This window comes from Dendronephthya gigantea, unplaced genomic scaffold (assembly GCF_004324835.1).
Source record: "Dendronephthya gigantea isolate DGI-Jeju-01 unplaced genomic scaffold, DenGig_1.0 000003F, whole genome shotgun sequence".
NCBI lineage: Eukaryota > Metazoa > Cnidaria > Anthozoa > Malacalcyonacea > Nephtheidae > Dendronephthya > Dendronephthya gigantea.
Window position 1 is genome coordinate 3744168 of NW_021163013.1, and position 15783 is coordinate 3759950.

The window sequence follows — 15783 nt, forward strand, 5'->3', positions numbered from 1 at the left end:
TTATTGGATTAACCAGCGAACTGCACCGAAGGCATGATTAAACAGGCCCAGCCCAACAGAACGGATGTCTGTCTGTGTTCATGCAAACTTTTATATGCTGCTGTTCAGCTGTTCTTATCAAAGTTTATTTCAACTCCAAATTTATACTTTAGGTGAAATAATAGTCTTTTTTGTCGGTGACAAGTTCAAGCGGATAACAAGTTACCAAAGTGTGGTAAAACCGTACAATATAACGGAAAAGTAGCAAGGTTATACGAAAGGCTTCATCATACGGTAATCGAAATCGGTGAGTGTCAAATTATACGTATAAAAAATTGTTGAAACACGCTGAAACTCCGGCGTTTCATTGATTCGTTATGGCTCGCCCTCCTTATGTCGTTACACGACTGTGCTCTGATGACAGAAGGTTAAATTATGAGGTGATCTTGTTTTAATATTCGGTCGGAGATAACCAACGTTGGCTTGTTGCTTGGCCATACCAATGATACCATATATGACATTCATGTATCAAAGTCCAATCACTTTTTACTTTATTAATCGTAAGTTTTAGATTTAATTTCAAGATACACGTTGTGCCCATGCATTAGCAGAACGATGGAAAAGATACAGCTCTATAGATACCAAGGAAAATATATATTTTAGGATTTAGACTCGAAGCGAATGACATTTCTAGGCAGACTAGGCTGGGCCAGGGATTTCCCCTAATGAAAATACTGTAGCGTAGATTACATATTATAACATTTGCATAATATGGTGAATTATGTGACATAGCGGATGACGTAATTCTAGCAGCGCTAGAACGCAGCTACAAGGAGCTATATATATAAGCTTAAGTAAAAGTGACGCAACGCTGAAACCGCGCTTGAACAGTGCTAACACAGCGCTAACTTGGTCTTGCAGATTGCCTTCTATGGTAATCATGGAACTCCAGTTATCTGGTTATAGCGGATTGTATTACCATAGTTTGCGTGCCAAATACGTCATAATTAACTTATGCAAGCACTATATAAACGCTTGCACACATATATAAAAGATATAGAAGATAGAAATATAGAGGATTGTAAATAGAAGACAAGAAATATATATTCCAAAGCTTTACTAGTGTTGGACTGATTTCTATCGCGACGATGGTGCAAGCCTGAAATACTCAGTTGGAGTTTGGATTGAGTTAAGCTTATTGCTAACGGTCCCTGGGACACGGATGACACACCCAGTTCTACGGCCCAACGTTACATTGGTGGCAGCGGTGGGATCCAGAAAACCAGAAGCAGCCTAGAAAGACCAAGACTACAAAAACTGTGAGTGCTTAGTCACGATTTTTGGGCTGGGGCTTTACTGTAGTTCCAAAACTGGTTTGTTTCGGAGCTCTGGTGGTGTGTTCGCCTTTCGGGAGGTGTCCTTTGGTATTCGGTTGTGTAGATTTGCATTCTCTTGTGTTTATTAAGTTCGTAATTAAGTTTGCGTAGGGAAGCAGCATGTCTACGGATCAGCCCAGTAGCAGTGGAGGCAGCGCGCCAACTACGACGCACCATAAGGTAGCCGTCATGCCGGAAGCTTTCGGGGCCGGAGACAAAGAGGATTGGGTTTCTTGGCTTAAGTATTTCAATAATTGCGCGAAATTAAATAAGTGGAGCCCTGAGGAGAAACGCGATTTCTTGGCAGTTCGTCTCCGTGGTGCTGCGCAAGAAACCTACTTCTCTTTGTCCGACGAAGTTCAGGATGGAACATTCGACGGTCTCGCGGAAGCTCTCGGCAAGAAATTTGCGCCTGTGGAGCGTCTAGAGTTGTATAAGGCTGAATTTCAGGCTAGACGGCGCACGCCGGGCGAGAAACTAAGCGAACTTGCGTCCAACTTAAGTAAAATGGCTAGGAAAGCATTTCCTGGCGCACCAGCGGAGATTCTTGATCGTTTGACAATGGATCGCTTCATCGCGTCTTTGGATAGCACGGACCTTCGCATACGTGTTAGGGAAGGCAACCCAAAGACGTTCGATGAATGTTTAAGTCGAGCGATTCAACTTGAGGCAATTTACGAGGCGGAAATTGGCCAGAACCGTGGCAAATCGTCTCGGGTTCAAACGGTCGAGAAATCTGCGGAGATGCGCATCTCCGAGATGCTCACCAAGCAAACTGCTGCGCTTGAGAAGGCCGTCAATTTGCTAAGCGAGCGCGCCAAATCTGGGGATGGAAATAGCCGTAATAAGCCAGGGTTTAAGTCCAAGGGCAAAATTACTTGTTGGAAATGCGGTGGTGTGGGCCATGTTAAAGCGAAATGCCCCACACAAGATTTACCAAGCGGGAAGCCGGAAAACTAGGGTTGGCTGGCGCCGCGGGTCGCGCGTCAGCCAATGATTCATCCAAGACCCAGCAAACAAGTTCCAATGAGAGCCGGGAAAGGGGTGCAGAAGTGTCAAAACCTACACTATTAGGGTCGTACGGGGTCAATGAAAGCGCCAGCGTTTACGTCCCTGGGTGGATAGGAAATGTCAGGGTAGACATGCTTTTAGACACGGGTTCTGCTGTAACTCTCGTACATAAGCGACTATTGGATAGGGTTAACCAGGGTGAGGGGATGTCTAAAGCACAGGAAAGGGTTGTATCAGCAAACGGGCAGCCATTAGGAATCCTAGGAACGTGTAAACTTAGAATACGTCTAGGGGGTGTTGATGTTTATCACACGGTGCTAGTGGCGAGTGATATTACTCAGGATTGCTTGATTGGTGTTGACTTCTTGGCTAAGTATGATTGTAAAATTAATTTTGAGGTGAGTTCGGTTAACGTTGGAGGTAGGGAAGTCTCTATGGGGAATAGGTTTGAGGAAGGTGGGACATGCGAACGGGTTAGGTTGGCGGAGACGGTTACGGTGCCGGGTGGACATGAGATGATCATGTCAGCAAATGTCGGGGCAATTAGTGACGAGGTCACTGGTATAATAGAGCCCTGCCCAGAATTCGTTTCTAAGCACTCAATTCTGGTGGCCCGAATAGTAACAAAGCCACGGGATAACCATGTGCCTGTCAGGTTATTAAATCCTTCTCAAGACCCAGTCACCATATACCGAGACACAACCCTTGGGACGTTTTCTCCAGCAAACGTAGAGAATCCTGTAGAACCGAACTCGGAGGTTTACCAAGTGAAGTCTGTTCGTAGGAAAGCTAAATCGTCAAAATCGCCTAAAACAACATTAACTCAACTGTTTAATTTGGAAAACACGGACATAGACAGTTCGCAAAAATTGCAGTTGGAGGAGTTTTTGAGCGATTTTGAGGACGTAGTTTCGAAAGGTTCGTCAGACTTGGGTAGGACAAACCGGGTAAGACATCGTATTCCCACGGGTGACGCTGCTCCTATTAAACAATCCCCAAGACGAGTCCCCTTCCATCAGAAGGACGAGATGGAGAAGAATTTAAAGTCGATGCTAGAGGATGGCGTTGTAGAACCTTCTTCAAGTCCTTGGGCCTCCCCAGTTGTTCTAGTAAAGAAGAAAGACGGTAGCACTAGATTTTGCGTTGATTATCGTCGCCTCAACGACGTCACACGAAAGGACGCTTATCCGTTGCCGAGGATTGACTCGACCCTTGATGCTTTAGGTGGGGCTAAGTATTTCTCCACTATCGATCTTGCTAGCGGTTATTGGCAAGTTGAAGTAGACCCATCGGATCAAGAGAAAACTGCCTTTGCAACACCACAAGGATTGTTCGAATTTCGTGTTATGCCGTTTGGGTTAACTGGAGCCCCAAGTACTTTTCAACGATTAATGGAGTCTGTCTTAGCGGGATTACAATGGTCCACGTGTATGGTTTATTTGGACGATATCATCATTTTCAGTACGACGTTCGAAGAACATCTGGAAAGGTTACGAGAAGTATTCACAAGACTTCGTGAAGCAGGACTGAAGGTGAAACCACAGAAATGTAAACTGTTTCGGAAAGTCGTACCGTTCTTGGGCCACGTCATCTCTAAGGAGGGGGTCGCAACCGACCCCAGCAAGATAGATGCCGTGACACAATGGCCGGTACCACTGACCAAAACCGAGTTACGTAGCTTCCTGGGATTAGCTTCCTATTATCGGCGGTTTATCAAAGATTTCGCGGCGATAGCTTCCCCGTTACATCACGCACTGACTGTTGGAAATGAGAAAGCATTCGTGTGGACTACGGCTTGCGATCGTGCTTTCGGTGATTTGAAGAAAAAGTTGGTGAACGCTCCCGTGTTAAGTTACCCGAAATTCGATTTGGAATTTATTCTCGATACGGATGCAAGTGACCTGGGAATTGGCGCTGTGCTATCTCAAGTTCAAGAGGGCGAAGAAAGGGTGATTGCATACGCGAGCAGGACACTTACTAAATCTGAAAGGAACTATTCGGTTACGAAGAGGGAAATGCTGGCTCTAGTTTTCTATAGTCAACATTTCCGGCACTATTTATACGGTCGACGATTTACTGCACGAACAGATCACGATGCTTTACGGTGGCTTAAGAACTTTAAGGAACCAGGCGGACAGGTTGCACGTTGGTTGGAGAAGTTGGCAGAATTCGATTTCAAGGTCCAGTCGCGGCCGGGGAAACGACACGGGAACGCAGATGGGTTGTCTCGGAGACCACCGGATCCTGCCGATGTTCCTGAGGAGTCCACGGTTGGAACTGCTGCGGTTAGTCCAGAACGGAGTTGGTGTTTGCGATGGACAGCTGCGGAGTTGAGATCGTTGCAGCTGGCCGACCCTGTGATCAAAGATGTGTTGTCTTGGCGAGAATCCAGATCAGACCCTCCACGGAAAGAAGACATGCAAGGATTCAGCAGAACTGTACATAATTTATGCTCCCACTGGGAAGCCCTTGAAGTTCGAGACGGAGTTTTGTATCGGTGTTGGGAGAACGAAGACGGAACAACTTCGAAACCTTTGTTAGTTGTACCTAGATCGTTGGTGAAAGACGTGCTCACTGCGTTACACGACGATCCGACGGCGGGACATTTGGGCGTCACGAAGACACTGTCGAAGGTACGGGAACGATTCTACTGGCCTGGTCTGCGCACCGAAGTGGAAGAGTGGGTGCGACAGTGCGAGAAATGTGCCACGGGTAAGGGCGCAACGAAAGGACATCGCGCTCCATTGGTTAGCTGTCCCCCAGGCTTCCCAATGGAACGCGTTGCAATTGACATCCTTGGACCTCTTCCGGAATCTACGAACGGTAATAAGTACATCATGGTAGTTGGTGATTACCTGTCGAAGTGGACGGAGAGTTATGCGATACCGAATCAAGAGGCACAGACGGTAGCTCAAAAACTGGTCGACGAGTTTATTTGCCGTTTCGGGGCGCCGGAAAGGATTCATACGGATCAAGGTCGGAACTTCGAGTCTTCTCTATTTCAGGAAGTCTGTCTTCTTCTTGGGATAGAGAAGACACGTACGTCGGCGTATCATCCGGAGGGAGATGGAATGATCGAGCGATTTAATCGGACATTGGAAGCGATGCTTTCCAAGTACGTAGAGAAACATCAGCGAGACTGGGACGTTCACCTTCCGAAGGTTATGATGGCGTACAGATCTAGCGTACAGGAATCGACCGGTTTTGCACCTTTCTATCTGATGTTCGGTAGAGAAATTCGTTTGCCAGCGGACGTTATGTTCGGAAGCCCTCCAGATCGCCCCAGAGACACAACGAAGTATGTCGCGGAATTACGGGGAAGACTTGAAGAAGCGCACGAACTCGCTCGCGAACAGCTAAAAAAAGCACAGAAACGACAAAAGAGCTACCATGATGCTCGAGGCGTAGGTGGTAGTTTTGGTGTTGGCGACCGAGTCTGGCTTTTCAATTCAGCAACGAAGAAAGGAGAGTCGAGGAAGCTCATGCAGCCGTGGTTGGGACCTTACGTGATCTTAGACAAAATTTCGGACGTGAACTACAGAATCGGGCTCGAGAACGGGACCGGACGAAAGCAAATTGTTCACTTTAATCGGCTGAAACTTTGCAAAACGCAGAAAACAGACGGAGGGAATTCTGACAAGCGGCAGAAACCCGTAGGAGAACAGGTTGATCGTGGAAACGAAAGCGACGGCGAACGGTCTTATGTACCGGACGACACCGACCTGTTATATTCTGATAATCCACCTGTTTTCCTGCAACCGGACCACAATCACGAGCCTGAACCACCCCTAGTTGAGCGAGCACTTCCCGAGCGACAGCGACGTGTTGTACGACCACCAGTATGGATGGATGATTATGAGGTAGAATGAATGTTGGAACACTTGAAACATTTCTTTGAACAATTTTTTTAGTTTTATTGCATGCTTGGATGATTTATATAGCATAGAGTTTTATTACCGGCATGAGGACATGCCTTCCTCTAAGAAGGGGGTAATGTAGCGTAGATTACATATTATAACATTTGCATAATATGGTGAATTATGTGACATAGCGGATGACGTAATTCTAGCAGCGCTAGAACGCAGCTACAAGGAGCTATATATATAAGCTTAAGTAAAAGTGACGCAACGCTGAAACCGCGCTTGAACAGTGCTAACACAGCGCTAACTTGGTCTTGCAGATTGCCTTCTATGGTAATCATGGAACTCCAGTTATCTGGTTATAGCGGATTGTATTACCATAGTTTGCGTGCCAAATACGTCATAATTAACTTATGCAAGCACTATATAAACGCTTGCACACATATATAAAAGATATAGAAGATAGAAATATAGAGGATTGTAAATAGAAGACAAGAAATATATATTCCAAAGCTTTACTAGTGTTGGACTGATTTCTATCGCGACGATGGTGCAAGCCTGAAATACTCAGTTGGAGTTTGGATTGAGTTAAGCTTATTGCTAACGGTCCCTGGGACACGGATGACACACCCAGTTCTACGGCCCAACGTTACAATACCTTCATTGTGGTTAAAATATTTTGCCAAATCGCCCTACGGAGGGTCTAGAATTGTATATTATACCGACATACAGACCAATATCGCTATAAACAATCGGCTTTTATCTCTTACTTCATTATTGATACAACATAATGTAAGAAATCACTAAAAAATTAATATATAGCATATTTTAATAACATAACAAACAACCATGTGCTTTATACGTGTAACCCACGCGCGATCAAGGTTTCCACTTTCGAGGAAACGTTCCTTTTTTAAGGAATTTTTAAGAAATTATTTGACATTTGTCTCAAAAAACGGTTTCAATTTCAGTATTTTTAAGATATATTTCGAACACTCAGTAAAGATGAAAAAGTGAAAAAATACTGAATTATCAGGTTCTATCAAATTAGTCCGGAAATTCAAGGAAATTTAAGGATGTTTTTAATATAATGTAAAATCATTTTGTGTATTGTGGGTCATCCAACCCCACTTTCACAGCACTGTCTATTGCCATATACTGTTCTTTAAGGAGGTATTGTGATAAAATGTCAACAATGGGGCCCATGGCAAAAATGTCAAACAAAGCCTTTATCAATATTTTTTATGTTTATTGGAGAAACTGTACTTGAAGAAAATCAGGTTACATGTAACCAAGGTTTAATACTTAACATATCCAGATAATCTTGTGCTCATATTTTAGCCAGTCAATGCTCAGAAGGGTTGTCAAATTAATAGAAATCCATTCTGCTGTTTTTAATCAATTTTATCTTCTTGTTGTTCTTTATAAAACTAGTCGAAATGATTTGTGATTATGTTTAGTTATTAAAACTATGCTTTTAACATAAATTGGAAACTGAGAAAAGTATATCCCAAGCAATTGCATAAAGACTCAGTTACATGGTGCGATTATTGATGGGCCTGCTGAACAAATTTAACAACAGGGTCAGGGTATCCCACGACTAAAATGCATTTATTGGCAATGCATGGCTAAAATGAGTACCCGTGCCCAATTTATCCATGCCCGACCTTTTTATTGTTAGCCAGAGCACTAGTAAAATTGAGTACGCCTACCCATTTCAACCGTGGCGTGCCAATAAATTTACTATACAGGGTGTCCCAAAAAAACCGAAAACTATTGAAATCACCCATAACAATGCCATTGTTAGAGTTTGAATGCCTAAGCACTCTGTTGGGCCCACAAGTGTATAAATCGGGGTTGCCATAAGCATTTTTATGCATGCATCATGATGCAGTCAAATTTGCTTGTTCGCAAAAATGATATTTATTAACAATATTTACAATTTACAAATATGGATAACATTATTTAAATGTGCATCTCAAGGACCATGTCCTTCGACATGTCCCCTTTCTCTAGCAGCAAAAAGCATTTAGCATTTTATAAGCTGCATTAAATCCCCACGGGCTGAAATTCGTTAACACGGCATTCAAATTTTAACAATGAGTGATTTCAATAGTTTTTGTTTTTTTTGGGACACCCTGTAGTGTAAACAGGCTTTAAATTAGTCGTAATAAAATGATCTGATATTCTGATTGTTCTAAACGGCTGATGCGTTGGCCGTTGAGCTAACAATATGTCACAAGTGTACCAGCTAGTCTGCTGTTTTAGATCGAGCGTGTATTCGCTAAAGCCTGGTTCAGTGGTTCTCATATGTCACCGACGGTCGGCGACGACCATTGTTGGTGATCACTGATGAATAAAGTAATTTGTTATTTTGAATAAATTTTCTTCGTCATCGGCCGGCACAATCAATACATCGCTTAAGTATGTAATCAGGCTTATGTATGTAAGTGATAGTTTGAAATCTCAAAATATACGGCGAATTTCATGCAATTTAAATTATTTTATGCAGTATTCACTATTAATAATTAATACATCAAACTTCCCTCATTTTTAACACATTTTTTCGTTCATTAAGGTCACCGAAAATGAAAAAAGAAATCATTCTGATTGGATTTTTTCTTTTGTTGACTGCCACATTAGGTACTGATAATGATAAACTTGTAAAATTCACATTTCACCAGGGGCGTACGAGGCACACCCCCCCCCAAAAAAAAAAGGGCCCAAAGGTGCCGTTTTTGCTTCCCGTATGTATGCGCACTTACAGATGCCCAAACCTTTTTGTAGAGCATAAATATAAACCAGACTAGTGGCGTCCTTGCACTCAAACCGTCCCTATATATACATAGTTTTGCTAACACTGGAAGCTGGTGCCCTCCAATCTCTGGATGCTTCCGACGCTGCTGCATTTCACATTGTTAAAAGTACTGGAAGTTATTTCCACTGGAATTTATACTTCTGGGGCTGGTTGGGCCTGGATAACCTTTTTCAAGCGTTTAAAAAATGCTTGAAAGAATAAGAGTACAGATTTTAGAGCTAAAAATTATTGAAGAGAATCCCCAAGTTAGGAATAGTAAGGTTTATTTCAGGTTATACGGAACAGCGGCCAAGTTTGAAAAAAACTCACAATCCCGTGGACAGTTTTATACAGCTAGCTTTCTTATCCAACCAGCCCCAGTTTACAAATATTTTTCCGCTATTAAAGAGGGCGTGATCTTGTTTTCCCATCACGTGAAAAAAGGCGAAACAATCACACTTGATAGTGGTGTTCGACTCGATGGAATGCCGCGTGTGGATCGTTTGACGTGGATCTTTAACGGAACTGTTGTCGCAATGATGGAGCGTGTCCATAGAGCATTCTGGAGGGTTTTGGTGCAAGATAAGATGAAGTATGCTTTGACAAAAAATAGGGGCTTAATTATCAAGAACGTGGACAAAAACGATGAAGGAGAATACGTAGCAAGTTCTCTGGATGTTAATTTCATTACTCATAGTGTTCATTTGCTTGAACCGGAGTACAAAGGTATTTGGATATAGTTACAAAATACCACACAGAACTAAAGTCATCCCCACAGATTTTTGCGCAAACGCTATTGATTCATCACTAAGCAAGTACTGTAAACTTTAGTAGTGACCCCCCTGGAGCAAAGCAATTTTCCATTGTTGTTCCATTGCAAAGAGCATAGGCGCTTACGCATAAAATCACTGCAGATGACGTTCATTCAGGCTAAGCTAAACAGAATGCCTAAATTTTTAATACTTTGTGTTTATTACACATTACACATCAGTGATTACACTTCATGGACGTTCACAGTGTATATTTTGCTATGCCACAAATCGAAAATTTATTTTACAGTGGACGTCTCCGGTATCAAGTTCAGGTGTGAAGAGGACGGACTAAAAATAAAGTGCGACTTTAACTTCTCTGTTCACCCTGGCCGCAAAATGTTGGCGAAAATTTGTCGAATAAGCACAAAACAAGACCAGAGCGAAAGAAGTAAGAATTGTGACTACGATGCTGTCGACAGCAAACTGTTTGTTAATGATGAAGTCGAAGCGTATCAGTTTAGCGTAGAGTTCAACGATACAGCAAACCGCACCATCAAGGCCACCTCTAAAATATTCCTTCAGTATTCCGACTTATTGGATCCTCACAATCTGTACAATTACAATCCTCAAATGTTGCTGCTAAAAACTAAAGGTTAGTTAACTAACGATTATTGAATCTGGTTGAAGTGAATCGTGGAACATGATATGAAGAATTATCAAGCTAAGGTTTGTCGACAAACTGGGGCTTTAATGATAATTCTTAATATCATGTGAAAACCGAATCTCGAGATTTCCTCTTGCGAAAAAGCAATCTGGGAAAATCAAAATCAGAAATTATTTTAATTGGTCGACAATATTCAGGGTCGCTTAGGGTTACATTTAAGTTTGCATCCCTTGAAACTTTTAAAACCGGATAAATCAGGATTTTTTTTGCAGTGGGCCAACTTAACACACGTTATGACATAATAACGCGCATGAAAAATGTCGTATCACACGAATTGAGTTCTTTTAAATTAATAGTAATCGGTTTTAGGTCCGTCTATCAATCCATCAATCACGCATAACATGTTTTATCTCATTTCTGATTTATCCAGCGGCCACCAGGACTCAAAATCCTGAATTGAAGTTCGGTCAGCAACCGGCCAATGGGGAAACCACAGAAGGTCCAAAAAATCAAGGTATACAACCCATTTTTATATTGATTTGCTGCAATCGGGTGATCTGAATAGCGGGTGTAGCCCGGGACTAGTTGTCAAATGTAAATGTATATCTCGGTTGAAACAACCAGGGGCCGTGGAAGTCGTTAAGTGGGGGGGGGGGTACTCATATATTCACGTTCAGCAATATTAGTTCCATTTGAAATTGATTGTTTTTACGGTTTGCTGACTTGAATACATGAATCTCCCCCCCCCTTAACGATCCTCTGCGGCGTCTTGAAGTAACTCTTAAAATATACTTTATTTCGGTTTCAAAATTGTGTCAGAGCTATAGTCTATTGTCTATATTGTCCCTATAAATAAACAGAACCACAAAATTGGAGAATCATCCTGGGACCGAGAATTGTCCTGGGCGAAAACCTAGTGGATCATGGCTCTACTCTATGCTCAGGACGCAAATGAAATGGATTAATCTCACGTGTTCATTCCATTTCTGATTATTTAAGATGCATCAACGATCGGTCCGGTAACGCAACCGCAAACAAGTGTTTCCAATACAAAAGAGCAAGTGACCACCACTACTACCACGAATGGTATGTCACCTACATTAAAATTCATACATGCAATAGCGACGAGCCGGGGGGAGGTAGGACGGGTGTTACCCCGGGGCCAAAAAGGTCATGGCAATTTGATCTCAGGGATTGTAATTTGAAAGATTTTCATATTGGCACCTCATATTGACACTTCGTTATTGTAGGTTAGCCCCTTAAAAGGTGCTCCCTTATGTCGCGTCATTCACGACCATCTATAGCCAGAGAATAAAATGTCCTTGGAACGAGGTTGTAAAGACACGTTAATTAAAAAAATGTGGTAAAGCTGTTTCGCGCCAAATACACTAAATTTATGACAAGATTTGCCAATACTACATTTTTCCCATTTTTCAATATTTCGCAACCAAACTTCACAAACGTACTAATTTCAGAATGGACTCGCGGGATGTACTATAATTTTCCTTAGTATCCCTAGTCTAAAGGGGGATGGTCCATCGCAGAATATCTTCGAGACATGCACTAACTATAACTATATATGTTTTTGCAGCGTAATAATTGCAGTAAAACTATTTTCACAAATTCGGTTTTTTTCATTTTAATAGCAACATATCCAACGGCAACGACACCAGTAAGCTGTTGTACAAAAAGCCAATCCACAACCAGTGGCCCAAATAAAGTTCTTCTTACCATCCCGAAAGGTCCCTTGGGAACAATAAAGCCAACAGAAGATGATTATTTCGAAATCATTTCACTGTCAGTTTTTTTTTGGTGTATGCTTACATTGGCATTTTGTTTGGGAGCAATAGTAGCCACTGTTGTCATTTGCAGCTGGTATCATTGCTGCAAGAGTAAGAAACGATCCCGCGAATACGAACCGCCGAACAACAATGTCAGTGATCATGAATTAAGCGAGCTAACAGTGGCGTAGCCATCCTGGCTGACAATTTAGTCATGCTATGCAAGTTTTAAGTCATTATTGTTATTCGTTTCTTTTGAAATTCGCAGTCGATGGGCACCGAGTAAAACAGCATTCAAAACTTAGTAAAATCGAAAGGTTCATTGATGAAATTTAGAAAAGAGTGAAAAATATCGGCGTGCAAAAAACAAATCGTACTCTGTTCGTAGCGCTTTATCGCAAACGTTTAGGGCATAATTTTCAATGTAGATATGATCAGTTTCTTGTAAAAATACAGTCCTGCCAGACTTTTACCATTATTTTGTATCTTTGGCAATATCTTTTAATTATTCAGGGCTGTTTAGTTTACATGTAAAAGACCTCCTTTCCGCCTGCCTTGTTTTATTCAGTCGTTTGAGGAAACGCCCCCTTTAACGCATTCTTTTAGAGTTCACGCCCTTATTTACAATGGCGAACATATGCAAAGTTAATGCCTGTGCCAAACTCGATTATGTATTGTGTATATTATTTTTTTATTAAATCATTTTTGAAAATTTCAATGCAAGAATTTATGTCAAAGGTTACTGATATAACAAGAAGTTTTAAGATATAACAACAGTTTTGTCTCCAAAGAGCTGTGGTGCGCAGCAGCTGTGGCTAATTTCCGATACATGTAATACATGTAGATTCTGGTCTTATTTTAATGATATCACTGCTATTTCCCCGTTTAACAAAATATGGTTGTGTATGGGAATGTTGACATGTCATACTTTGCACAGGATTGAAGGTTTAATATAACTATATAAGCGCGAATTCCAAAGGCAAAGTGTAAGACAAAGTGAACGTATCATGCAGTTTATTTACATTTTTGAACAATTGAACTTCGATACTTTTTAAAGTATGATGTGCTTCTGAATTTCGCGATCGAACAACATTTAGGTTCGCAAGGCATCTAAATTAGTATGAACTCTATTGTTTATGTTCAGATATTGAAGACTGGCATGTGCACGGCACGCCGGAGTTAATGCCAAGACAGAAGACAGGCGTCTTGTTCTTTATATAATTCGTTCTTAATATATTTCTTAGAAAAAAAATATTGAGGATCGATTAGGGTGATATTTAAGATTGCATCCCTTGAAATTTTTAAATCACGATAAATGGTGATTTTTAGTGTAGTGGACCACCTTAAACCGAATTGAAAGCCCAGTTTCAGTCTATTTCTATTGTTAACATTTGTCAATCGTGCCGACAAAGAGTAAGAGAAATAAGAGAATGGAATAGAGTTTTAGCTTAAGCATAATCTTTATGGCCGTAGAGCGTAGGTAATAGAACCCTGGATACGAGGTTGTATGGATGGCTGTCAAAAACCCAATTATTGTCCAGTCTTTCTAGAGTTCAGTGGTTCACACTGAACCTATGCAGGCAGAATTAGCGAAAAGCAAGCGTTGAAAAGTGGCCCAGGGGCAACTGCAGGTATGACTATTTGAACCCATTGTCGCATAATGTTTTGCCTACGCCAGCGTACAAAACTAAGCCGGAAAAGCCTGGGAGTACTAGAATTTCGACACATAACATAATACACTGCGACTCACGATATTAGTTATCGTGCAAATATGTTCACAAATTTACTCGAGTAAGCTCTTTCCTCTGCACGGAGTTGGGAACATTGATTATCGCAGTGGAAACACGGCCTCAATGTTTACATTCACGTACATCACGTGATTCGTAAATTAGGCAGGTTTTTTATATAAAGGGTGGTCCACTTTATTAGTTTTATCATTCTGTTGTGACGATGAGACGAAGCAAAGACCTTATTGACCCAGAAAAAGAGATTATTATTAAAGAGTTGGCAAAATCAACCACAATCGAAGACATTGCAAAGCTTATCAAACGTCACGCCGTAACAGTAAAGAGATTTTTAAAACATCTTTTGAGGAGGAGGAAAAGAAAAACTGATCGCGGATCCACAAAGTCTGTTTCAAAGCGTGATTTACGTTGTTTAAAGCGAAAACTGCGAAAACTACCAGGAGCAACGAGTAATAGAATAAAGATAGCCGAGAACAAATGTTCACTAAAAAGGCCTCCACTAACGAATAGACACAAAAATTTGCGGTTGAACTGGGCTAAAAACTATATGAAGACAGACATGAAATGTGTATTGTTCACTGACGAGGCCAGAGCAACTCTGGATGGCCCTGATGGTTGGTCGAAAGGATGGGTCATCCAGGTGAACAGTGTCCAACAAGAACGAGACGCCAGCAGGCGGAGGTGTAATGATATGGGCTGGCATTATTAGGGACGAAATGTTTGGTCCTATTCGTGTACCAGAAAGTGTTAAACTAACATCTCAAACTTATTGCCAGTTTTTAAAAAGCGTTCCTGAACCTTGCCTGGAAGGGATCCCATTGTCGCTGTTGAGAAGGTTAATTTACACGCATGACAACGCCCCTTCCTATTCAGCTAAAGCAACAACTCTATATTTAGAGTCCTTGGGTTTCAAGGATCGAACACTGATGATTTGGCCTCCAAATTCACCCGATCTTAACCCCATAGAGAATATGTGGTCTATCATTAGGCGACGAGTTTATGCATGCTGATGGAAAATAGTATACTTCCAAAGACGCCTTGTGGAAAGTCATACAACAGGAATCAGATAGCGCTTCCATACCAAGATCTCTAAAAGGAAAACTGACAGATTCCGTGAATGAAAGACTCTTTGACCTTATTTGTCTCAATGGGTCCCAAGTTGGTAAATAACTCACTTTAATTTGCTGAAACGTGATCTGACGTTTTACTGTAAATTGCAGATTGACTACATGAAAATATCCGTGTTTGAAATATGTTAATTTGAAAGCATGTACCAAATAATGATTGATAATAACGTATTAGGTTAGCAAAATTGCTATTTCCTAACAGAAACTATTATCTTGGCTCAGGAAAAAGTTAAGAACAGTGTTATTAAAGAAATCGTTGCGTTAGATTTAATATTTCAAATCTTTTCATTTTCTGTGACATATTGGTTGGACTTTTTGTATTCAGTCAATACACGTAGTGTATTCCCTATAGTTTCCCGCTATACAATCAGCCGAAATTAAAGATTTTTTCAAATCTAGCATTATAACTAACATCGCGAGTCGCAGTGTATATTAAATAACATTGGAAGTGTAAAAAGGGGGAACAAATACAACTGTAAGTACTTAATAATGATTATATTTCAATAAATAAATATGAGATGCTATACTAATGTACGGTTATTTCTTGTTTCATTCTCATTCCCTTTATCTGATAGTAACAACGACGCCGAAACAGGGGGCGGTTGCCCCCCTTGCATTTTACCAGCAGGGGTAAGGTGGCTAAGATGCCCTTTCATTTTAAATTACTAAATCATAAAGCAGAAGTTCCACA

General features: G+C 41.3%; 2 protein-coding genes across 5 annotated transcripts; both read left to right on the forward strand.

The window, feature by feature from the left end:
* Positions 1-57: 57 nt before the first annotated feature.
* On the forward strand, positions 58-12883 carry LOC114541402. Of its 4 annotated transcripts, XM_028561344.1 has the most exons (7): positions 58-286; positions 8805-8869; positions 9432-9749; positions 10083-10427; positions 10870-10953; positions 11439-11525; positions 12086-12883. In XM_028561344.1, the coding sequence occupies exons 2-7, from the start codon at positions 8815-8817 to the stop codon at positions 12409-12411; spliced, it is 1215 nt and encodes a 404-aa protein (XP_028417145.1). In that variant the 5' UTR covers positions 58-286; positions 8805-8814; the 3' UTR covers positions 12412-12883. The 4 variants fall into 4 exon arrangements, with proteins under 4 accessions (XP_028417145.1, XP_028417130.1, XP_028417150.1 ...); XM_028561329.1 differs by having other exon boundaries at positions 8805-9749; XM_028561349.1 differs by lacking the exon at positions 58-286 and having other exon boundaries at positions 8568-8869.
* Positions 710-2347, forward strand: LOC114541434. Its single transcript, XM_028561356.1, has one exon. It carries the CDS (start codon positions 1476-1478, stop codon positions 2313-2315), a length of 840 nt encoding a protein of 279 aa, XP_028417157.1. The 5' UTR covers positions 710-1475; the 3' UTR covers positions 2316-2347.
* Positions 12884-15783: the final 2900 nt, after the last annotated feature.